Consider the following 23163-nt stretch of genomic DNA (forward strand, 5'->3'; position numbering starts at 1 on the left):
AGAACCCAGATATAAATCCATCCACGTATGAGCAGCTGATATTTGACAAAGGCCCAGTGTCAGTTAATTGGGAAAAAGATAGTCTTTTTAACAAATAGTCCTGGCATAACTGGATATCCATTTGCAAAACAATGAAATAGGACCCATACCTCACACCATGTACAAAAACTAACTCCAAGTGGATCAAAGACCTAAACATAAAGACTAAAACGATAAAGATCATGGAAGAAAAAATAGGGACAACCCTAGGAGCCCTAGTACAAGGCATAAACAGAATACAAAACATTACCAAAAATGATGAAGAGAAACCAGATAACTGGGAGCTCCTAAAAATCAAACACCTATGCTCATCTAAAGACTTCACCAAAAGAGTAAAAAGACCACCTACAGATTGGGAAAGAATTTTCAGCTATGACATCTCAGACCAGCGCCTGATCTCTAAAATCTACATGATTCTGTCAAAACTCAACCACAAAAAGACAAACAACCCAATCAAGAAGTAGGCAAAGGATATGAACACACATTTCACTAAAGAAGATATTCAGGCAGCCAACAGATACATGAGAAAATGCTCTCGATCATTAGCCATTAGAGAAATGCAAATCAAAACTACGATGAGATTCCATCTCACACCAACACGGCTGGCATTAATCCAAAAAACACAAAATAATAAATGTTGGAGAGGCTGCAGAGAGATTGGAACTCTTATACACTGCTGGTAGGAATGTAAAATGGTACAACCACTTTGGAAATCTATCTAGCGTTATCTTAAACAGTTAGAAATAGACCTACCATACAACCCAGAAATCCCACTCCTCGGAATATACCCTAGAGATACAAGAGCCTTCACACAAACAGATGTATGCACACCCATGTTTATTGCAGCTCTGTTTACAATAGCAAAAAGCTGGAAACAACCAAGGTGTCCGTCAACAGATGAATGGGTAAATAAATTGTGGTATATTCACACAATGGAATACTACGCATCGATAAAGAACAGTGACGAATCGGTGAAACATTTCATAACATGGAGGAACCTGGAAGGCATTATGCTGAGCGAAATTAGTGAGAGGCAAAAGGACAAATATTGAATAAGACCACTATTATAAGATCTTGAGAAATAGTAAAAACTGAGAAGAACACATACTTTTGTGGTTACGAAGTGGGGAGGGAGGGAGGCAGGGAGCGGGTTTTTTATTGATTAATCAGTAGATAAGAACTGCTTTGGGTGAAGGGAAAGACAACCCTCAATACATGGAAGGTCAGCTCAACTGGGCTGGACCAAAAACAAAGAAGTTTACAGGATAAAATGAATGCTTCAAAGGTCAGCGGAGCAGGGGTGGGGGTCTGGGGAACATGGTTTGAGGGGACTTCTAAGTCAATTGGCAAAATAATTCTGTTATGAAAACATTCTGCATCCCACTTTGAAATGTGGCGTCTGGGGTCTTAAAGGCTAACAAGCGGCCATCTAAGATGCATCAATTGGTCTCAACCCACCTGGAGCAAAGGAAAATTAAGAACACCAAGGTCACACGACAACTAAGAGCCCAAGAGACAGAAAGGGCCACATGAACCAGAGACCTACATCATCCTGAGACCAGAAGAACTAGCTGGTGCCCGGCCACAACTGATGACTGCCCTGACAGGGAGCACAACAGAGAACTCCTGAGGGAACAGGAGATCAGTGGGATGCAGACCCCAAATTCTCATAAAAAGACCATACTTAATGGTCTGACTGAGACTAGAGGAATCCCGGCGGCCATGCTCCACAGACCCTCTGTTGACACAGGACAGGAACCATCCCCGAAGACAACTCATCAGACATGAAAGGGACTGGTCAGCGGGTGGGAGAGAGATGCTGATGAAGAGTGAGCTAATTAAATCAGGTGGACACTTGACAGTGTGTTGGCAACTCTTGTCTGGAGGGGGGATGGGAGGATAGAGAGAGAGGCAAGCTGGCAAAATTGTCACGAAAGGAGAGACTGAAAGGGCTGACTCAATAGGGGGAGAGCAAGTGGGAGTACGGAGTAAGATGTATGTAAACTTATATGTGACAGACTGATTGGATTTGTAAACGTTCACTTGAAGCTTAATAAAAGTTAAAAAAAAAAAAAGCCGCAAAGGTAGTCCAGCATTCCTGCATGCCCCCACCCGGTTTCTCCTAATGTGTTAACCCACTGCCCAACCGTGAACACTGGTCAAAGCCAAGACCTTGGTATGTTACCATTAACAAAGCTACAGACTTATTTGGATGAAATTGTGTTTTTCGTGTATTTCCGTGCTTGTTCTCAGCTGCCTCCCTCACTGGAAGGAAGATCTGAAAAGTGGGGAAGTCGTCTCTCTTCTTCACTCTCGAATCCCTCATACCTGGCCATTGGCGTCACAAGACGGGTGCTGGCCCCACAGGGTGACACTGTCAGAGGGGCCGGCCGACACCGAAATGACTGTCCACAAAAATATCCCTATAGTTGCCGTAACAACAAAAACATTTTTTGTAAGCCCAGCTTACGTGTATCAATACTCTATGTTAATTTACTTTTTGAACCTTCTAATGTGCTCCAGTCAGAGCTGTCACTATTACCCAGTTACAATGACACTTCCAATCGCATGGTTTTGTCTGCACAAGCTGCAAGCACAGTGTTGTTTTGTTGCTGCCAGTGTTGTTACAGTTGCTATTTTGTCAAATTTTCTGGTGTTTTAGCTACAATATTGTGGTAATTAGTATTTGTGAACCTGTATCAATAACTGTTTTGAGAATGAAGTAGTAATTAAAGGAAAAGAAGGAGCAATAAAAAAAAAAAAAGAGAGACTGACTCAAGATACAACTTAATCCTGCAGATTAAATCCTGCCTCATTAACATAACTGCCTCTAACCCTGCCTCATTAACATCATAGAAGTTAGAATTTGTAACACATAGGATAGTCACATCAAATCGCAAAATGGTGGACAACCACAGAGTACTGGGAATCATGGCCTAGCCAAGCTGACACACATTTTGGGGGGACACAATTCAATCAATAACAGATGCTAAACTTCATCTGGAATCAGGGAAATGCAAACTAATTAGATACCATTTCTCACCCATCATCTTGGCAAAAACTAACCAGCAGTAACATCTCATGCCAATTACAAAGAAATAGCCACACATGAAGCACTGCTGGTGGAGGTATGAATTGTCACAACCTTATAGGAAGTAACAGTGACAATAACAATCAAAATTTAAAACATACATTCTGTTTGACTCTACATTATCACTTATTGGAATCTATCCTCAAAAAAACAAAAAGCATCAATACATATATTCAATGATATTTATTACGGTATTGCTCATGTTGAAAAAATACAGAAACTGCTCAAGAACAGGAGTATAAAAATAAACTATATCCATACTTTTCTAACAAAAACTCATGACAAAATTTGAGAACAATAAAGTAATTTTCCAAATCAAGTAAAGCCCCTGATCGTTCCTTTGTCTCTTTTTTCTTACAGACTATTTTTAATACATTCACATTTTACAGATATAGTACTACATAGTATGTTAATAAGTTACTAATTAATAACATACGAAAATTTCATGTGATAATTTGACAATTCGTAAATATTTTTCAAAGGAAATGTATATCAATTTTTTGCAGCTTTAAAAAGATGTGAAAGTTAATTTGGTCTTAAAATCAGAGTATATAAGTAAATTTATTGGAGAAAAATTTTATGTTTTTTATATGAATGCACAGGAAAAAAAAAACTAAATTTCATTCAATGCACACACACAAAAAAAAGAAGAGCAAGAAAACTGGAGTAAGGATACATAATTCCAACAAAATGAGGCGTCCTGGACTCTTTTTTCCACACTGCTTAAAAACCAAAGCCACTGCTGTTGAGTCGACTCCGACTCATAGCAACCCTATAGGAGGGAGTAGAACTGCCCCGTAGAGTTTCCAAGGAGCGCCTGGCTGATTCTAACTGCCAACCTTTTGGTTAGCAGCCGTAGCACTTAACCACTACACCACCAGGGCTTCTCCACGCTGCTTAGTTACCCGGAAATTAAATAAGGCCCCCTGGAGACCTTCAAACCGTTGGTTCCCTAGAGTTTCCCAAAGTCCTTACCCCATAAGGATAGATGAGATATAAAATCATGGATCTTTCCAGAGTCCCCATGAGATAATATCATTCATCCCTCTCCTATGTACTCTATTTATATCCCTTATGACACTTAGTTAAAAACTAAGGTGATATCTGTGCACCTGTGGTATTATCTCCCATCAGACTGTAAGCTCCTGGGGAGCGGGGTGTGTAGTTCATAATCATATCTCAAGTTTTGAGAAGACCTGAGAACTCAGCTAGTCCAACTACCCATGTTAAGTTTGAGGGTTCTCCACAATACTCCCTCAAGCAGAGGGGTCTGCAACAGGGGGACTGCCTCCCACTCCCAAACCCTCAGCAGCTTATTCCTTCTTTGGAAAAGTACAGCTGCTGAAAAGTTCTTCCATCAATGGAATTCAAATCTCTCTGAAATTTTTAAAATTAATCCCAGTCTTACCCTCTTGGTAACCTATAGAATAGATCAAACCCCTCTTTCACAGGACAGCTTGTTGAATGTTAGAACCTTCATATGTTTTCTTCAATCTCCTAAACCAATGCTTTGCACATAAAATATAATAATAATTGTTAAATAATCTCCCCTATCACGTGTCATCAATGTACCAGGTGTGAATAAAATGGCATATTCCCTAACACATATTTTATTGATTTTATAAGATGTCTTTCCCTCTCTAATTAAAAAAAAGTCAAGAATACGATAGCCAAGAAGTCAGAAAATAAAACTTAAATAAAACTTTCTCACTTCTTTAAGGTTGTCTCATCTTCAATGCAAGCAGTTTCTTTAGTGCTGTTGGGATGCCCACAAGGCTAGACTGGGACAAGCTGCCCCATTCTTCCAGGAAGAGTCCATCCTAGGGGGAGAAAGTTTCTTCTCACCTCCAGGATCCTCTGGGCTTCCTAGGCCGACTCAGGGCTTCATATGCAGCCTGAATCTCTAGGAAGTGCCTCTGCGCCTCCTCTGTCTGGTGGCGGTTGTGATCAGGATGCCAGATTTTCACGAGCTCCAGGTAACTCTGATGTATTTCTTCATTTGTTGCCCCCTCAGAGAGGCCCAAAACCTTAGGGAAGCAGAAGCTGACAAATCAGAATCCCACGAATTGCCAGGGCACCTGGGCCTTTTCATACTCCCTTGCTAAATTAAGCTGTGGTATCTTTGGAATCGGCTTCTACTTGCCTGTGGGAAAGGCCCACAGCCTCAAATCAGAATTCCAGCCTTTTGGAAAATGGATAAGCTCTGGGTCTCCTATCAAGGACCAGGTTTTGCCTTTACTTAGAGCTGCCCATTTTCCAACCTGGAACTTCATATCTCTGACAATCAAAATCTCCCTCTCTCAAGAGAAATGAGTACATATGTCCACCAAAAGACATGTACAAGTATGTTCACAGCAGCTTTATTCACAAGAGCCCCACACTGGAAACAACCGTAATGTCCAACAATAGAGTGGATAAATAAATCATAGTATATTCATACAATGGGAGACTATACAGGGATGAAAACAATTTACAATTGCATGCAACAGTATGAATAAATCTCAAACATAATGTTGAATGAAAGAAGTCAGATACAAAAGAGTATATACTAGATGATTCCGGTTATATGAAGTTCAAGAATGGGCAAAACTAATCTACAGTGACAGAAGTCACAATAGAGGTCACTTCTGGAGGTGGGAGTAATGATTAGAAAGAGTCATGAGGCAACCTTGATCTGAGTGGTGGTTACATAGGTGTATGCATAAAATTAGTGCACTTTATACATGTTACACCTCGATAAAAAGTAAACAACATATATATATATTTTTCCCCTTCACTATTAGAGCCTCTGCACTGTCATGTATTGCACACAAAAGCCCAAATAAGCCAGGACACCCCTCCAGGGCCTGGCCTGGCAGACATGAGCACAGGACTTTCATATAAGGGGCACCAGCTTCAATAATAATAATTATCCCAGACAGGAATGAGAGGGAAGAAAGTCTTACCTGGTAAGCCAGTTGCTGCTTCTCATCCTGAAAACTGTGAACAAATTCATAGAGTTTCTCCCACTCCTGGAAATAGCCACTGCTGAAGCCAGGATCCCCCACCAGCAGCCTCCACACCCAGTAAGGCAGAAGGAGGACAGACTCCATGAGGTGACCAAGAAGGGGGAAGAAGTTGAACCAATCCAAGAAGGACCCAAAGGTCTCTGCCACATAGCTAAGAGTGGTGGCTGTGTTGCAGAAAGCACTATAGGCTAGTGGGCCTGTGAAAGCCAGATAAGCCAAGCCCAGCCGGTACAGCCGCACACAAAGCTTCTCTGACCCTACTGAAGCTTTGTAGCAGCGATGCTTCTGGGCTGTAATGCTGGCAGCCAAGCTGATGGGCAGGATGGCTATGGGGCGGCCATAGAAGATAGGGGAAGTAAGAAATGCCGCCACTAATGTGTTCTTAGTGTTTGAGGTCTGGTTGCCAACTGCAGCCACCAGTAAGACCCCTAAGCCAACTGCCAGTGGGAGGCCCACAATATAGAAGTTGGCCATGGAAGAAAGGCTAATCAGAGCCACAAGCCCAAAATAGATGCCCACTATCATCTGGGCAGCAAAGCGAATGGGACTCAGAGGGGGTATCCCCCCTCCTGGGTTCTGCTTCTGCCCCCGGCGTCTGTTGGCCTCAGCCACAAAACTTGGGAGTTTCCAGAACTCCCAGAGCCAACCCAGCCCTCCACCTCCCAGGGTGAGCATCCAGAGTAGAGCATGGCTGTCTCGCCCCAAGTACAGGTGATGGAGCCCAACTGGGACCCCTACAGCCCAGAGAGCATAGGTCACCAGGAGTCCCTTTCCCATTGTTTAGGGCAAGAATCTCAGAACAAGTCCAGTGGCATCTGGCATTGCTCCGAGCGCAGAAATCTCAGAGTCCTGGTGACAATCATGGCCCCAGAGCTATCCTTAGACCCTATGGGATGAAAAAAAAATCAGTCATAGGTCTATATCCAGGGCGCAACACAGTAAGTATTTCTCCTTCCAATGAAAGTTAAGTCTAGCTCTTCCTGCGTGTTCCTGAAATGCTAGCTCTCTCATACTCTTTGGTCTAGCATCTCAGTTCTGTTATTTACAGTAACTCCAAATCTAGGGAATGTTTTAAATGCTTTTAGTAGCACAGCACGCAGACAAAAAAAAAAAAAGTATTAAGTTTACATTTCACACCTCCCCTGAGACCACTGACTCCGGAGATGACTTATTAGAGAGGGGGAGAGAAGGCGAATGAGATGTCCTTCCAAAGTTTCCACACATTTTGAAAAGCCCCCTGCCCCATTCAACTTAACTCCGATGATGGCTTGCCCTCAGACACCTGACCCAGGTTTTAACTCCTCCCCTGGCTCCCCAGCTCTGCAAGACCAAGAAACTCTCCCACAAGCCCAACTTGAAAAGGGTGAGGGCGAGGGGGTCGGCCTGAATTCCCTCCACTTAAACAGTTCTGGAAAACTACATTTTGACCGTCGCACCCCACAATTCAACCACCTCCTTCCAAGGCAGGCTCAGAAAGCCTCCCCAAACCGCCGGACCAATCGCCAGCATGTCAAACCAGACCCCAAAGCGTGCCTACGTAGAGCGGGCCTCACAGACCAGCAGCCGATACCCGCTAGTCCGCGGCCGAGCGGCGGTACCTGGGTGCTCCAATGTCCCGGCCCTGTCAGGCCAGTCATTTCCTTTGACCAGAGTCCAAATGGCCCCTTTTATTCCGCTCCCACTTCCATCCAAATGGACTTTGTCGGCTGGGTAAAAGTCACGGAGGCTGGGCCGTCCCAAGCCAGGCTCCTCCCCAAAGCCCTCCCCGGCCCTCTCGGGATCACCTTCTCGCCCTGGGCTCCCCTCGCCCGCCCTCTGGGTAAACTCGGTTTAAGGTCTTCCAGGCTCAACCAGCTTCCACCCGCTCAAGGGAGCGGGCTCAGTGCCCTATCCCCTGCCCAGCGCGCCTGCACCGCGACACTACGGCCACCAGGTGGCGATGCCGCTTAGAAAAGGGTGGGGCCGGCCAGGACAGGAACCATTCCAGAAGCCAACTCTTCAGACATGGATTGAACTGGACAATGGGTTGGAGAGAGATGCTGGTAAGGAGTGAGCTACTTGCATCAGGTGGACACTTGAGACTATGTTGGCATTCCCTGTCTGGAGGGGAGATGGGAGGGTAAGAGAGGGTTAGAAGCTGGCAAAATGGTCAGGAAAAGAGAGACTGGAAGGAGGGAGCAGGCTGACTCATTGGGGGAGAGTAAATGGGAGTATGTAGTAAGGTGTATATAAGTTCATATGTGAAAGACTGACTTGATTTGCAAACTTTCACTTAAAGCACAATAAAAATTATTAAAAAAAAAAAGGGGGGGGGGACCGGCGAATCTCTTTTTGCTTTACCTTGGCTTGATGCTGGGGCAAAGTAGCCCAGAGCTGTGCCTGCAGAGGGACTGTCTGATGGCAGCAAGGAGGTCCCGCAGGTAGTGCTAAAAAAAAAAGACAGTACCTTATAAATGCAAAAATAGGCCCTTGATCCTCCTTTTTTGCCTCCAAAAATGGGAAGGTGGCTCCTTCTCCCACACCTCAGGCTGCACTCTCCTCACTGCACACTCCCATTACCCTTCAAGTCTGCACTGGATGGTTCCACTTCCAATTTCTCTAACTTTTTCAGAGACACCCACAGATAGGCTGCACAAGGGACCCTGGCAGAGTTTACCTCAACGCCCTCCTCCAGGCCTACTGGGGAGGGGGGCAGTGCATCCAGATCCCATCCAGGCCTAAGCCTGAGACCTGAGGATCCTGCCGATCCAGTGGGAGCCCCGAGGTTGCTCCGTCCGTGAGAAAGTGGGAGAAACAGGATTACAAAGAGATAGGAGATGGAGGCGGCTGGCCAGGGGAGGGAGGCCGCAGCCCAGGACTCAGGGGCCAGAGGAATCTGCCTTTCTCCTGTCTCGGTGCGTGGATGGAACTGGAACGCAAGATGCCTTCATTTCAATGTCCTTGGCTCGACTCCATCCTGCTACGTGACCTCGGCCGAGTCACGCCGCTTCTTGAGCCTCAGTTTCGTCCTCTGTAAAAGGAGGAGCTTGAATCTCCAAGGTCCCCAGGCTTGCCTTGGGGAGCGGGATAGGGCCTGTGAGCCTCACCCAAGCCGCCTCCCTGCAGCCGGCTGAGTGCTTCTGCTCCCTTCACATCTCCAGCCCCCTCACTCCTTAGCCCACCCAGGGGGTGAAACGCGGCTTCCTATATGGCCCCTTAACTGTGGGAGCATTGTGAGCCCAGGGCTAGGAGGGGCCCCTGAGAGATGCTGGCGTGGTGGGTTGGGGGGGAACGGGGACCGCCCAGGTCACTGAATAATGAATGAGACTTAATTGGGCCGACACTGCACCGCGGTGGGCTAAGCTCGGCAAACAGCGCTGGCGGCTCCAGCTGAGGCTGGACAAACAAACTAGCTCTGGGCGCACGGAGCAGGTTGGGGGCGGCAGCGGAGGGAGGGGGAGGGAAGAAGCAGACTGTCGGAGAACCCTGGGCCTCCTCGTGCCACTAGCTCTGCGGCCCGGAGGAACCCAGGAGTCCTGGGCTGCGTTAGTTTCCCTGGGAGTGAGGGGTCGGGAAGGGCCTTAGGGCTCGATCTTGGGAAGCTAGGACAGGAGAGGGAGAGACAGGGATTATGTGTCGAGAGTCAGGGGCCCAAGGGCGAAGTGATAGCAAGGAAAAGATGGAGAAATGAGTGGAGGGCAGAGAAGAGAGGGAGAAGTGAGCGAGGAAAAAGCGTGCCGGGGGAGGGCGGTGGCGGGAGAGGAGTCATTACCCGGAGGAAAGGGAAGACCGATGGAGGAACAACAGAAGGGAGGCACGAGGGGCCGGGAGAAGAGGAATTGGAGAAGAGTCAAGGAAAGGGATGGGAGGTGACCAGAATGCGAACGAGGGGGCGGCGGGGCGGTCGGGAAACGTCCCTGCCTTCGCCTCACTCTTCCACGCTCCCGCCTTCCAGCTCTCTCCAGTTGCCAGCACTCACTTTGTCACAATTACGGGGCCGTCACTTGGCCCGGATTGTTTCCCCCAAATTGTTGTTCTGTAAACTGGCGCAGGGTGGGGGGTGAGAGGGGAACCTGATAAACTGGAGCGGGTGTGGAGGGTCTGCGCTGCCGCAAGGGTGGGTGGGGATGATTTGCCGGAAAGGTGACTCCAGGGTGGGTGAATTCACAGACCCATGCGGGAATTCTGGTTGTCTCCCCAGCCTCGCTCGTAGCGGATCCTGCTTTCAACCTTCCTGGCCTTTCTCAGCCTCTGCTGCTTCAGTTTCCCCAGTAGAGCACGGCGGGGATTGGAGGCCCCAGACGCAGGAGGCAATTGTAGGTGGTGCCCAAACTTCCCTGCTCACCCCATTTCCTCTAGCTGTTTATTACTCCAACTACTACTGGAGGAGTCCTATCCCAGCCCAGCGGGCTTCCACTCAACCAGTTCTGGGCTGCCCACTGCCTCCGGTTCCGAGCCGCTGTCCCTCAATTCTAACATCTGTTGCGCGCCCACTATGCTCCCGAGCCTCCCAGCGCCCCCGCGCCGTCTCCCTCCACCCTCCGCCTCAGCCACCCGCCCCTTGCCAACCGCCCGGCCTGTCGGCTCCGTGACAGCCGCTGCAGAAGCCCGGGCCCCGAGGGAGTGGCCGGAGAGAAGCCGCCGCATGGCTGGCTACGACGCCGGCCTCCCCCGCGGCTCCAGGGGCAACGGAGGGTGGCGGCCGCTGAAGCGAGACCGGAGCCAGCCCTTGGAGTTGGCAGGGCTGGGCGAGGGAGGGGGAGGCCCGGGCGGGCTTCTTTCCCCGTCTCTTAGGCCTGGTCGTCTCCTCATTGTGTCGCCCTCTGGTCCCGCCCGGGCCAGGACCCCGCCTAGCTCCGTGCGCTTGAGTCGTGCTCTCCTCCAGCACCCCCTCCCCCAAGCCTGGTGATTTACACTCGAGCTCTGCGCAGCGGCCGCTTCCCAATCAGGAATATCGACCCCGGGCGGGGCCCCCGGGCCGCATCGATCCCTCTAAGGCTCGGGATTTAAAAATGTCAAATTTGCCTTTTCCAGGCGGGCGGAGGGTGTAGGGGCCGGGAGGAGGGCTGCTTGGAGGGGGCAGCGGACAGCGGGGCATCGACCCAGCTCCTGTGCCCGGAAGGAGAAGCGACCAGGCGGTGGCCTGACCCTGACACCACGCATGGCGGTCCTTGGGTTCGCAGTCGACTCTGGATGGGAGCAGAAAGGAAGCCCTGGCCCCCATCTCTATGGGACTTACTCCTAGATGGAGGAGCTCTAGAGGAACAAGAGAGACCCCCAAAATGGAGAAGGCACAAGGAGACAAATTTGGAAGAGATACCTAAACATGGAGACATACAGACAGAAGAAGGGTGCAGAGATAAAAATACAGAGGTTCCAAATGATACCCTAGCCCTAAGGAAGAGCACAGCAAAGGGAAGGTGGCTGCAAGACACGTTGAACAAACAGGGGGGATAGAGACTCAGAGTCATCCAACTCTCTGCTCTGTGGACCCAGGAGATTCAAGACTGGGAGGAGACTCTGCTCAAACCTCATGGTGTATTTGGAGGGGGAAGGGTGTGGAGACAAAGCAGAGTGAAGAGATTTTTATAAGGGTGAAGTATCGGAGTATAATTAGCATAATCCTCCCAAGGTGTCAACTAGTAACTGGACCTGAGATCCAAAAGCTGAGGGTCCCAGGGGCAGCTAGCAAACAGGTGGGCCTTTCTAGGGGTCTGATGACCTGCCCCTTCTCTTAGCATCACACAGGTGTCTCCTCAGTATCCACCTCCTCCTCTCTAACCACCATCACCTAGGGGGTCCAGATGGGTTGGAGATCACATCTTATGTTGGAGACTGTGTATATGTGTACGTGTAGAAGTGTGGGCTATAGAGAACTCTGGTGGTAGCCACTTCTTTCCCTAGGGCTCAGCAGCTGGATCTCCAGACTTTGGGGGGAAAAAGGCATCCACCACTTTCAAGAGGCTTGGGGAAAGGAGGATGTTTGGGGTAAAAGTGGTGGAGGGAGCAGTCGTTCAGACCAGCACTCTCACCGTTAACGTCTCCCCCCCCCCAACACACCTCAACTGTCATCGTATGCGCTGCCATCTCCTCCAGAAATGGAGACAGACGGATGACAGCAAGGGGGGGACACAGACACGCAGGGAGGGGCAGAGACTCATCCTCAGACACGCGCAGAGCACACCTCCACTGACAAAATTAGGCCGACATATCCCGGACACAACCCCACTGACGCAGTCACTGACCTCGACGCGCGATCCACACCCATCAATCCCTGTCACACACACTACCTCTGCGTGCGTAGACACACAATTCCTCCGAGGTCAGGCCGAAGCGCCTAGTCCTATGGCCTGTCGATACTGTCTCCCCTCTTTTTTTTTTTTTGACATCTCAGACCTTAAACCTCCTAAGCCAAAGAGAGGGCTTAGCTCCCCGCCCCCGCTTCGCAACTCCCGCACCAGGGCCAGCCTCTACAGTTGGGAGGCCAAGATCAAAGAGTCAAGTACCGGGGTCGGGGCGAAGGATGGGCAGCAGACCACGCGGTGGGGCTACTTCCTCCTCCTGCCAGTGGCCTCTCTCCCGGCACGTCCACTCGCGGCCCGCCCAGCCCGCCGCCCGCCTGTCAGTCGAGTAATGAATGCGCGCTCGGGGCCCTGAGCCCCCCCGGAGTCGTTCATCACTGCCAGCACCGCCCACCTCTCCACCAGCCTGCCACGAGGGCTAAGCGGCCCGGGAGGTGAAAGCCCCTCTCCCCCCTATTGGACCACTAATTGTCAGATTGAGATGTTGATTCGTCAGCTGGAAGCTGGAGCCAAAGAATCCGCAGTAAAACCTGGACTCTTTGAACTTCCTCTCGGCTCCACTCGGGTTCGCCAGGCCACGGAGCTTGTCTTGATTTGGTGTGGGCTGGATTTCACTAAGGAGACCCGGGAACTAGAAGCGTAATGCTATCCTAAGCCGATAGGAGGCGCACCAGGCTACCGACCCTCAGTTTCCCTAATGGGGCTCTCCTTGGGCGCAATTCCACTCGTATGGACCGGAAACCCTAGGGCTTCGTCCTCTACTCTCCCAGAAGGGGGAGCCCCGCCTCCTCTCTCAGACCCGGTCCGGGCTCCGTCAAGGGAATCCCCCAGCCCGCCGTCCCCAGTCTGCCTTCAGGGAACTCCCGGAGCCATAAACTTGCCCTCTTCCTTCCCCAGGCGCCTCGGTCCGCAATCCTCCGCTCTCGAGGAGGCGCACCTGCAGCAGGCCCAAGTTCGCCCTTTCCTAGCGCCTAGGCTGATTCCCACCCTCACCCCCCCAGCCCGAGCCCCGGAAATCCCCCGGGGGCCCGCTGAATGACTGACGGCCGGTGATTATGCGGAGCAGGGATTGGGGTGCGCCGCAGGCGGCAGCGCTGACCCTTCACATTTCCGATCCGCCGGGACCCTCATCCATCCGAAGCTGCTCTTTGTCTGGCCGCCTAATTGCCGGCGGACAGGATGGATGGCGGGACCGACAGCCGCGGAATCCCTAATAAAGGCCGCGGCCGCCGGAGAGGGATAGAAGGAGGGAGGGGGAGCAAGGAGGGGAAGAATAGAGGGAGGTGGGAGGAAGCACCAGGCCGCGACCGCCGGCTTTGAGCCTCTCCTTGTGGCGCACACTGGAGCTGAGCTCTAGGGGTGCGAAACCGAGAAGCCCGTGTCTGCGAGAGCCCGGGGGCGGTGGTTGTGGGGCTCGAGAAGTCTCTTGCTTGTTGGGAAAGGGGAAAGATCCAGGGGCTCCTGGCAGAAAGGGCCGATCGAGGGTCCGGGCCACCTCGCTTAACCGAGCCCTGGAGGCTAAGAGAGCTCTCACCAGCCAGCGCCCTTCTACTCTCCGCACCCCCCCCCCCGCCCCGCTCACCTGTCGGTCTCCCATACGAGATCCAACATCCGAGAGGAGAAAAGAGGGGCCTGACAGCTGTCTGTGCGGCCGCTCGCCACATTTCATTAACTGGAGGTTGAAGCAGACGGGCGGTGGGGCTGAGGGGGGCACAAATGGAGGTGGAGAGTGAGGGGAGGGCGAGAAGCCACACCTGGCCAGGAGTGGGGAGTGCGAAAGTAAGTGAGCGCGTGCTCAGGCCTGGCAGACGCCCTCGAATCAATCTCTACCCGCTCTCTGCCGGGTTCTCAGCCCTACCTGCGCTGATGCGGCCCCGTGAACCCAGAGCTGCACGGAGCTGCAGTGCCTGGGGCACGGACTGAGGAGTGGGAGCCGTCGACCCCGCCGCGCACTTGCCCTCTCGCCTCACAGCTGAGGCAAGTCGGCTCTTTACACCAGGAGTCAAATTGCTGTTTCCCACCCGCGGCAGCAGTGGGAGAGCTGTCTTCAAAGTTCTCGGCCAGCTCTCCTCCCTTTCTCCCCTGGAGCAAAATGTCTTCTGGATCACCTTCTTTTCCCACTCCCTTCCCTTCTTCTGCACTCCTTACTCCATCTGAACAGCTCTTCCCCACTGCTAACTTCAACCACCAGTTAGCCAGCAGTTAATTGACAGTCGGGTGTTAGACTCGAAGGTGCTGGAAGTGTCAGACACCTGAGCCAAGGCTCTGGTCCTGTTGGTCTCCGGCACAGAGGTCTCCCCTGAGACTCTTCAAATCCTGCCCTGCTTCTCTCATCCTCCCACGGCTTCGGATGCCATTTGTCTCTTCTCCAGGACCCTGAGAGGAAGCCAGGAGACCAGAACTAATTCTAGGTCTGTCCTCTGCAGGGTGATACTAAAATCGAATTCCCCTTTCTGGATCCTCATCTGTAAAATAGAGACAGCACACCCAACCTTAGAACGTGCACGTAAAAGCCCTAAAATACAGTAGGCACTCAATAATGTTATTTCCCTTCCCATGCCATCCCCTGTCCTCATGGCTGGGCAAAGTTCCCTTGTCTTCTTGCCAGCGGTCAGGTACCAAGCAACCCAGGTTGCTTCCAGCTGTGTGGTCTTTGTTACTGGAGCTGAAGGGGGCGGGGGGCAAGGGAGCCACACCATGGTTGGCCCTGCAGGGGAGAAAGGAGAAAGTGCAAAAAAGAAAAAGGGCACTTTCTTAGATCTGAATGGAACTTCAGCCAACTGGTTCCTCTCTTACTACAGATGAGGAAACTGAGGCTTGTGGTGGTTAATGGTGCAGCTGAGGGCAGATCATACTGCAAGGGTCTTCTCTCCAAGAAGCCCTCTATTGCTCCTCTCCCTTCCCTCCTTCCCTTGAGAGGGTCTAGGTCGGTGACAAGGAGCGTTGGAGAAGGAACAAAAACAAAGAACCTTCAAGGAGCCAGGACCTTTCCACCAGCCTTCATAAAATTTTAACACGAAAACTTCTGCCGACTAGAAGGCACATATCACATGCAAACCATATGCTAATCACATGCTAATCTAATGTCTGGCCCTCAGAAATTTGACACACACCTGGCTATAGCCCTGGGGGAAATTCTGGGGAGAACCCTGGGTTCCAGGGCAGGTGAAGATGAGTTCCCTTAGGGTCAGGTTATACAGTTAGGAATCCTTTTAGGACTAGAGAGAGGAGTCAAGTGTATAATTTGAAATTAGCTTCAGGGTTACAGCACAGTCATAGGTGGAGGTTAAGGCAGAATTCAGACTGGCATCTTAAATGGGGAGCTCAGGGGTCTCATTAGGGTTTCCTCTTCTCTCTCCCTCACCAGTCCGGGCCCCCACCCCCACTGCCCCTTCTGTGCTCTGCAGCACATCCTTCTCTGCCCACTTCCCATTCCCAACCACACCACCTTACTGGGGTCTCCCAGTTTGGTTGCAGGAGAAGCACTAGGTAAATCATCTCAGGCCCCAACTTGAACCCCAGTCTCCTCTCCTGGGCCCAAGCACTTGGCTTCTGGCCTCAGGAGCACTGGCAGGCCTTGGCCCTACCCAGGTTTCTCCTCAGCTGAATGTGACAGCTGCAGGGGAAGCAATAAGGACCTGGTGAGCTGGCAGCTTTATTCCAGAGCGTGGGGAAGGAGCAACAGAACATGAATAAATTCATGGAGCTGGCCCCTCGGCTCCCCGTGAGCCAAGCCTGTTCCCCCATCACACACACTCACTGCTGCTTGCAGCCCTGCTGGTCACCACCACTCACAGCCTGGGCTGGGGACAGAGGAGTGAGGAAGCTCCTGGGAGAAGAGGGCTGGGCCCTGAAAGGGACTGAAGTGAGGAGCTCTAAGAAGGGGCCCAGTGAGGAGGAGGAGTGGAGTGGGGAGCCAGACCGGGCAGAAAGGGCCTCTGGTGAGTAGAGAGAAGGCAGGGGGAAAGGGGAGAAGTAACAGGGTCTGGGGTCAATGGGGTCTGAAGATTGGGCAGGGGAGACTGGTATGAGCCTGGGCCTGCTCTCTCCTCTCTGATCTATCCATCATCCAGCCTGGGGGAGCAGATCTGGAATTAGACATGCCGACATGGCCCTCAGCACCCCCGCTCCCCAAGACAAATGGTGACAAAGACCTTGAATAAAATTTGTATTTATGGTTGGAGGAGGAGACCCCTCCCCCACTGGCCAATCATTTTCCTCAAAACCTTTTCAGGCATGTAGGGGCCTCCCTACACAGGCCCAGCCTCAGCAGCCCTCAGCATCCTGATGCAGTGAGGGGCATGCAGGGATAGGAGTAGAGAAAACCACCTTCTACCCAATAATGCTCCGGTGTGCCTTCCATCTTACACAGCGTATTCCCACACGTTACAGTCTTGGGCTATCCTAGTCTCTAAGAGGTTCTTTACAGCTGTCTGCTGCCCTGGTCTCCAAACAGCCCCACTTTCTCCAGTTCTGGAGCTCCTTCTTCAAACCTGTGGCCCGGGGTCCCTGTGAGCAAGACACTTCCCCCAGAGGGGCCAGGGCTCAGGGAAAGATACAGTGAACAGCTTTTCCCTGGACTTGGACCCCACACAGAGAGGGATCTATCAGGGCCTCTGTTACCTCTTAGTCACCCTTGAAAGCAGACAGACAGGGTGGGTGCCTACCACTTAATCTGTGTTTTAGTTCCATTCATTTGCAAAACCAGTTTCAGACTTTCCCCTCCAATACCCGTTTTGTGGGGTCCAACTTCTCTGGGTTTTTGTCTAACAGTGGATGCTTGAGGAAAGGGGAGGGGGAGACTTTTACGGTGAGACAGGGCCTGGGACTCAGGCAGGGGTGGGGTTGGGCTGGGCCAGGCAAGTAGAACCAGGGCTGCCTTCTGATTCTTTCTCCCCTACTGTTCAGTCCTGAGATGGTATTCATGGGGCTCCATATTTAGGGACAAGGAGGACAATAAATACGAATACCACCCTCCAAACAGCCCTCACATATAGACACCAAGACAACACACAATCCCACTCACCCAGGGATACACAAGGCCAGTGTCCCATGGCCACCTCCACACTGGTGAGCACACTGTCACAATGCACAGGCCCAGAGCCTAAGACTCGGTCTTGCAGAATCGCCCCGCCCCAGAATCTTCCCCACAGTTGATATGTCACATTGGAGTCCAAACACGGACCTGGGTGTCTCTCTGCAGCTCGCCATTTACATTTCTCTCTGGATCTGTCAACCTGTCTCGGCTCTGGTCTCTCCCTCTCCGTCTCTGTCTCTCCCTCTCCCCCTCTGGGGCTGTCAGTTAGTCTCTTTTCCATGCTTCATCTCTGTCTCTGCGTCTCTATCTGGCTTTCCCTCTCTTTGATTTCTCTGTCGCTCCTTCTCTGCTTTCCTGTCGGTTTCCTGTTCGCTCCCCCAGGCTGGTGGGCTTTCTGGCTCTCTCTCTCACTCCCTCTCTCTCCGGTCTGCTCTGCGCCCCGAACACTGAACACTGGGGGTCGTGGTTGGGGGTGGCTGGAGACTCACCTTTTCCAGTTCAGAACAAGTGCCTGCTGAATCTTTTACCATATGTTAGTGAGGCACTGAGGGTCGTGGAGTGGTGAATTTCTATATCTTTTCTCGTTCTTTTTTTTTTTTCCGGGGGGGGGAGGGCTCTTTTTAGCTCTGGAATTCTCCTCTGTGTGTGTGTATCTCCATCTCTTATCCCATCGCTGTTTCTGGCTTTCTCTGGGCTCTGGGAATGCCAAACTCGGTGACGGCGGTGGGGGGGATGGGGGGGTGAGAGGAGGGTGAAGACAGTGAAGGGAAGGATAGGGTGAGGACCGGCATCCCTGTAGAATCTGCGCAGGGCAAGTAAAGAACCGAGAGGCCGGGATGGAGAGGTGGGGGGAGAGGGGGAACGCGGGGGGGGGGGGGCGCTGCCTGCCCCGCCCCCGCGCTTCTCGCTCTGGGCGCCAGGGGTCGCTCCCCTTCAGCCGCTTAAAGCTGCTCCAACCGCGCGGCGGCTCACAGCCCGCACTGCTGCCCAGCGAGATTAGGGAGGAGGGACCGAGGGAAGGCGAGCGCTCGCAGCAGAGGGGCGCGGGCCGGGGCTCTAGCAGGAGCCGAGGCCGCGGCTGGAGTAGGAAAGTGGGATCAGTACTCGCCAAAAGCCAGAGTGCAAAACCTACGAGTAGGTCGCGTCTGGTGAGCGCCACCTGCAGCGCAGAGCCTGGGACGTCCCGGGCGGGGAGAGTAGTCCCCGTTCCGGCCGGGAGCGATCTGTCTGGGCAGCCAGGGACCCAGGCCTCCGCCATCCGTGAGAAAGCAGCCGCCGGGAGAGCAGGTGACTCAGGCATCCTAGATCCGTAAGAAACCAGCCGTCCGAGAAGCCGCGATCTCAGGCGCCCAGGATTGTTAGGACTGAACGGGAGGGTAATAGAGGACCTGGGGCTCTGAACCGTCGGGAGCTGCCTCTGGCCCAACCTACGGGGGGACCTCGCCGTGACGGACGGTTTGGGTAACAGCACCACTGCGGCTGTAGCCCGCAGGGGCGTGGGTGGGGGGGCCGGGCGCAGCCGTCGGGGGGGGGTCCAGGCCCAGGCCCGACCCAGGCCCGGCCCAAGCTTCCGGGGCCCGCGGAGAGTCCCCGGCCTTCGCCGCCATTGCGCCCAAGAGTGAGGAGGATCTGCTGGCCCTGGCCGCGTCACGGCTGAACCGCCGCAAGCGGGTAGCTGGCGCGGCCGTCGGAGTGGCCATGGTGCTGCTGCTGCTGGTGGCCATCCCGCTGCTGGTGCACAGCTCCCGCGAGCCCGCGCACTACGAGATGCTGGGTCGCTGTCGTATGGTGTGCGACCCGCACGGGCCCAGAGGCCCAGGCCCCGACGGCGCGCCCTCCTCTGTGCCCCCCTTCCCGCCCGGCGCCAAAGGAGAGGTGGGGCGGCGCGGGAAGGCAGGCCTGCGGGGACCCCCAGGACCGCCAGGTCCCAGAGGGCCCCCAGGAGAGCCCGGCAGGCCAGGGCCCCCGGGCCCTCCGGGTCCGGGCCCCGGCGGGGTGGCGCCTCCTGCCGGCTATGTGCCTCGCATTGCCTTCTACGCCGGCCTGCGGCGGCCTCACGAAGGTTACGAAGTGCTTCGCTTTGACGACGTGGTGACCAACGTGGGCAATGCTTACGAGGCGGCCAGCGGCAAGTTCACCTGCCCCATGCCGGGCGTCTACTTCTTCGCTTATCACGTGCTCATGCGTGGCGGCGATGGCACCAGTATGTGGGCTGATCTGATGAAAAACGGACAGGTAAGAGGCCCCTGCCCCCACCCAGTTCCAGATCAGACTCTCGTAGCTTTCTAAGTCGCCCTGCACCCCTTCCACAACCCAAGCCCCTTCTCCGAAACGGCGTCACTGAGTTCTGGAACGTCAGACTGCCAAAAATTTAGAGATCGCTTCATTTAGCCAAAGAGGAACCGAGGGCCAGCACAACCTGCTCGGGGTCTCACGGAACTTAAGGAACGGCGTGAGGATTAGAATTCAGGACCCAGACCTCAATGTCTCTAGCTGCGTCCTCACCCCCCAACTACAGGCAACAGTACGCTAAACCTCTTTGGTCTCTCGCCTTGCCACCTAGCCCCTTTTCTCGTTCTCCGCCCCTGCCTTCTGGGGCAGCCCTCCTAGCCTGCGTGTTTCCTAGCCTCGTTTGAGCGAGCTACCGGCGGGGTCTGGCTCCGAATTAGAATGAAATCAGCCTCAAGGGCAGTGGGAAATCTGCAGTGGTTCCTGCGTGGGGGTATTCTGCTTGGATTTTAAAGGAAAAGGTAAAAAAGAAAACACTCGCTCCCTCGCCAGGCAGCTGCCCTGTTGCTTGCCCCCGGGCCTGGGGCCAAGCCTAGAGCAGGCCTTGCCCTCAGCTGATACTGAGTCGGTAGGCAGAGGTAGGAAATGGCGCAGCAGCTCAGGGGCCAGCCAGGTGGCTGGAAGGAGCAGATGTGGAGGACGCAGGCAGAGCCGCAGCATAGGACCCTGGCCTGGTCCTGCACACCCCACATCCTCCCTCACAATCTCTCAGCCTCCAGGTTCTTTGCACCCTGCTCCAGCGCTCGGAGTTGGAGTCACCGCCACCTTGGTTTGGAGGAATAGCCGCAAGGACTCAGCCCGAGGACCTGGGCGGGTTTAGCTGAAGCTAAAGGCCAGCCGCAGGCTTTGGGGTGGAGGAGTGTGCTGGGCAGTGCAGGCTGCAGGAGGAGGTTGGCGTTGAGCGGTGACCTCTGCGTGCCCCGTGCAGTGGAGCAGCGGTGACCTGGGCGCATCAGGCCTGCTTGCTCGGGATCTGTCCGAACCTACGGTCAGGCCAATACCAGACCGGCAGAAATGCTTTGAGGTCATCTCCCGGCAGAGCTGCCCCAAGAACCTGGGAAAGGGGATGACAGTGCATGTATGTCTGTACGTGGGTGAGATGTGTATAAGGGAGTGTGAGAGTGTGTGTGCGATGCGAGCGAGTGTCTGCGTGTGCGGGGTGCGAAGGTGAGTATGGAGCGGGGTGTATCTGCATGTGGCACTGAGTAGGTGTACATGCTGTATGCAGGGTATCTGTGGGGGGAACGAGGGGCAAATGTAACTAGAGTGTGTCCGTTACGAGGGGGCGGGGCCGCGTGGCTTCCACTCTGTATTCCGAGGCGCCGGCGCTGCGGCCCTGGGGACGGTAAATAGTGATTATAATAATGATGAATAATTAATAAGTTAATAACCAGCCCCTGCGGGACTGGAAGCAGGGGCGTTGGGGAGGGGGCTGGCGGCCCGAGGCAACCACGGGGAGGCCAGAGGGAAGAGGGGCTCCCTGCGGGGGCAGAAGGCGACCCCTACGTGGAAGCGTCAGCGGACACCCGGAGGGGAAATGGGCGCCCCAGAGGCGAGAGCGCATCAGTGCACTTTTCCCTGGTCCGCACCCTCACACGCACACAGACACACCTGCGTACTGCTACAGGGGAAAAGAACGCAAGTTTAGGAATCACAGGAGGTCAGAGGGGAGCGGGATCAGAAATTTTACTACAGGCGAATTTTAAAACTGAGAATAATAACCCGTTGCCATCAAGTTGATTCCCATTCATAGCGACCCGGTAGGACAGAGTAGAATGGCCCCATGGGGTTTTCAAGGCTGCAATCTTTACGGAAGCAGACTGCCGCATCTTTCTGCAGGGGGGTGCGCTGGTGGGTCGTCACTGCCGACCTTTCAGTTAGGTGCTGATTGGACAACCACTGTCCCATCAGGGCTCCTGAGAATAATAGCGTACCCTACATAGCGTTTTCCATGTGTGAAACAGTTCTAAATACACTTCACATGTAGTAACTCATTTAATCCTAGCAATCCCCAGAGGTAGGTTCTATTATTAGTCACCCTTTCCCCTGCCTTATAGCTAAAACTGAGGCCCAGAGAAGACATGACACTTACCCTGGTCACACAGCTAGTGAATGGCAGAGTCTGAGAAACTCAGCGACTCCTGGGCCCCTCTGAACCCCACCCCTTAGATGTGCATCCCAGCTCTGCAGCCAGCTGTTATCGCGCCGCCGCCTGTGCTTGCCGGGGACTCTCTGCACCCCAGCTCCACACAAGGAGTGCACAAGGAATGAGTAGCGTTCTCCTCTCTCCCCAGGTTCGGGCCAGCGCCATTGCCCAGGACGCGGACCAGAACTACGACTACGCCAGCAACAGCGTCATTCTGCACCTGGATGTAGGCGACGAGGTCTTCATCAAGCTGGATGGTGGGAAGGTGCACGGCGGCAACACCAACAAGTACAGCACCTTCTCTGGCTTCATCATCTACCCGGACTGAGCCCGGCTCCCCAAACCCCCGCCCCGCCCCGCCCCTCCGCCCCGTGCCCCTAGCTGGCCCCTCCGCTCCCCACCCCACCCCCCTCCAGCAGGCCCAGCCCAAGGCGCCACCCCGTCCATTGAGAGCCCGGAAGTCCGCGGGCAGGCCCTCGGGCTCCGGAAGGCTCCGGAATTTGGGCGGACTCTCGGTGTTCTGGGGAGTAAGTGGTTGGGAAGAGGTGGAGCCAGGCCAGTGGAAGAGCAGAGCGCCTGGAGAGGGACCACCGGCATCCACTTGAGGGCCGAGGTGAAAGCCAGACCTGAAGGAGAGCGGAGGTCGCGGCTCTCTTCTGCCTGAAGTTGGAGGGCAATGTCCCTAACCCGGACTCACATGCCCAGAAAGCAGAAGGAAAGCCCTGGCAGCTTGGGATGAAGAAAACAAACAGAACGAGTGAATCTTGGCTGTGAAAGGAGAGAAGAGGGATAGGCGCTGGTCCTCTGTCATGACAACTTTCTCTAGCAATCCCCTCTGCCCCTTACCTACATTTTCAGGCTCTAGGCCTCAGACTTGGCAGCCCTCTTGTGAACTGGAGGAACCAGTGAATTCTTTCCTGGCATTTAAAACTCATTCTCTACAGTTCCCATTGCACCCCCTCCAGGCTAGGCCCTGGGGCTACAATTTCTGTTGCCTCTTCCAATAAAATGAGGCTGGGGGATGTGTGTGGCTACTTGACTTGGAGCTCAGAATGGGGGAAAAGTGACTGACCCTTTCCTTTATCCCTCTCAGGGACCCCTACCCTGACTGTCACTGTCTGCCACAGGCAAAGGGTTAGTTATTCCTGGTAAGGCCTGCCTCTGAGGGAGAAGAAAAGGGAGTAGCCCAGGGCTTTCACTCTGATATGGGAACCAGGGTATTGGTTTTCAGGAGGACTTTGGGCCCTCACACTGCAGGCCCAGGGAGATAG

General features: G+C 53.4%; 2 protein-coding genes across 2 annotated transcripts; one reads left to right on the forward strand and one right to left on the reverse strand.

Moving 5' to 3' along the window:
- Positions 1–4861: 4861 nt before the first annotated feature.
- DNAJC22 (DnaJ heat shock protein family (Hsp40) member C22) lies at positions 4862–7897 on the reverse strand. The gene is made up of 2 exons (XM_003405433.3): positions 6076–7897; positions 4862–5157 (listed from the first exon to the last, which is right to left on the reverse strand). Exons 1-2 carry the CDS (start codon positions 6913–6915, stop codon positions 4972–4974), a joined length of 1026 nt encoding a protein of 341 aa, XP_003405481.1. The 5' UTR covers positions 6916–7897; the 3' UTR covers positions 4862–4971.
- Positions 7898–18435: 10538 nt separating this feature from the next.
- C1QL4 (complement C1q like 4) lies at positions 18436–22384 on the forward strand. Its single transcript, XM_003405764.4, has 2 exons — positions 18436–19692; positions 22041–22384. The coding sequence occupies exons 1-2, from the start codon at positions 19156–19158 to the stop codon at positions 22218–22220; spliced, it is 717 nt and encodes a 238-aa protein (XP_003405812.1). The 5' UTR covers positions 18436–19155; the 3' UTR covers positions 22221–22384.
- Positions 22385–23163: the final 779 nt, after the last annotated feature.

Source organism: Loxodonta africana, chromosome 4, assembly GCF_030014295.1.
Source record: "Loxodonta africana isolate mLoxAfr1 chromosome 4, mLoxAfr1.hap2, whole genome shotgun sequence".
Classification (NCBI taxonomy): Eukaryota; Metazoa; Chordata; class Mammalia; order Proboscidea; family Elephantidae; genus Loxodonta; species Loxodonta africana.

Bases quoted from the DNA above. Each gene is read 5' to 3' on its own strand.
- DNAJC22 (XM_003405433.3), bottom strand. From the start codon at position 6,915: ATGGGAAAGGGACTCCTGGTGACCTATGCTCTCTGGGCTGTAGGGGTC. The intron at 5,158-6,075 runs GTAAGACTTTCT...TGCTTCCCTAAG, and splicing joins AGCAGCAACTGGCTTACCAG to GTTTTGGGCCTCTCTGAGGG.
- C1QL4 (XM_003405764.4), top strand. From the start codon at position 19,156: ATGGTGCTGCTGCTGCTGGTGGCCATCCCGCTGCTGGTGCACAGCTCC. The intron at 19,693-22,040 runs GTAAGAGGCCCC...CTCTCTCCCCAG, and splicing joins ATCTGATGAAAAACGGACAG to GTTCGGGCCAGCGCCATTGC.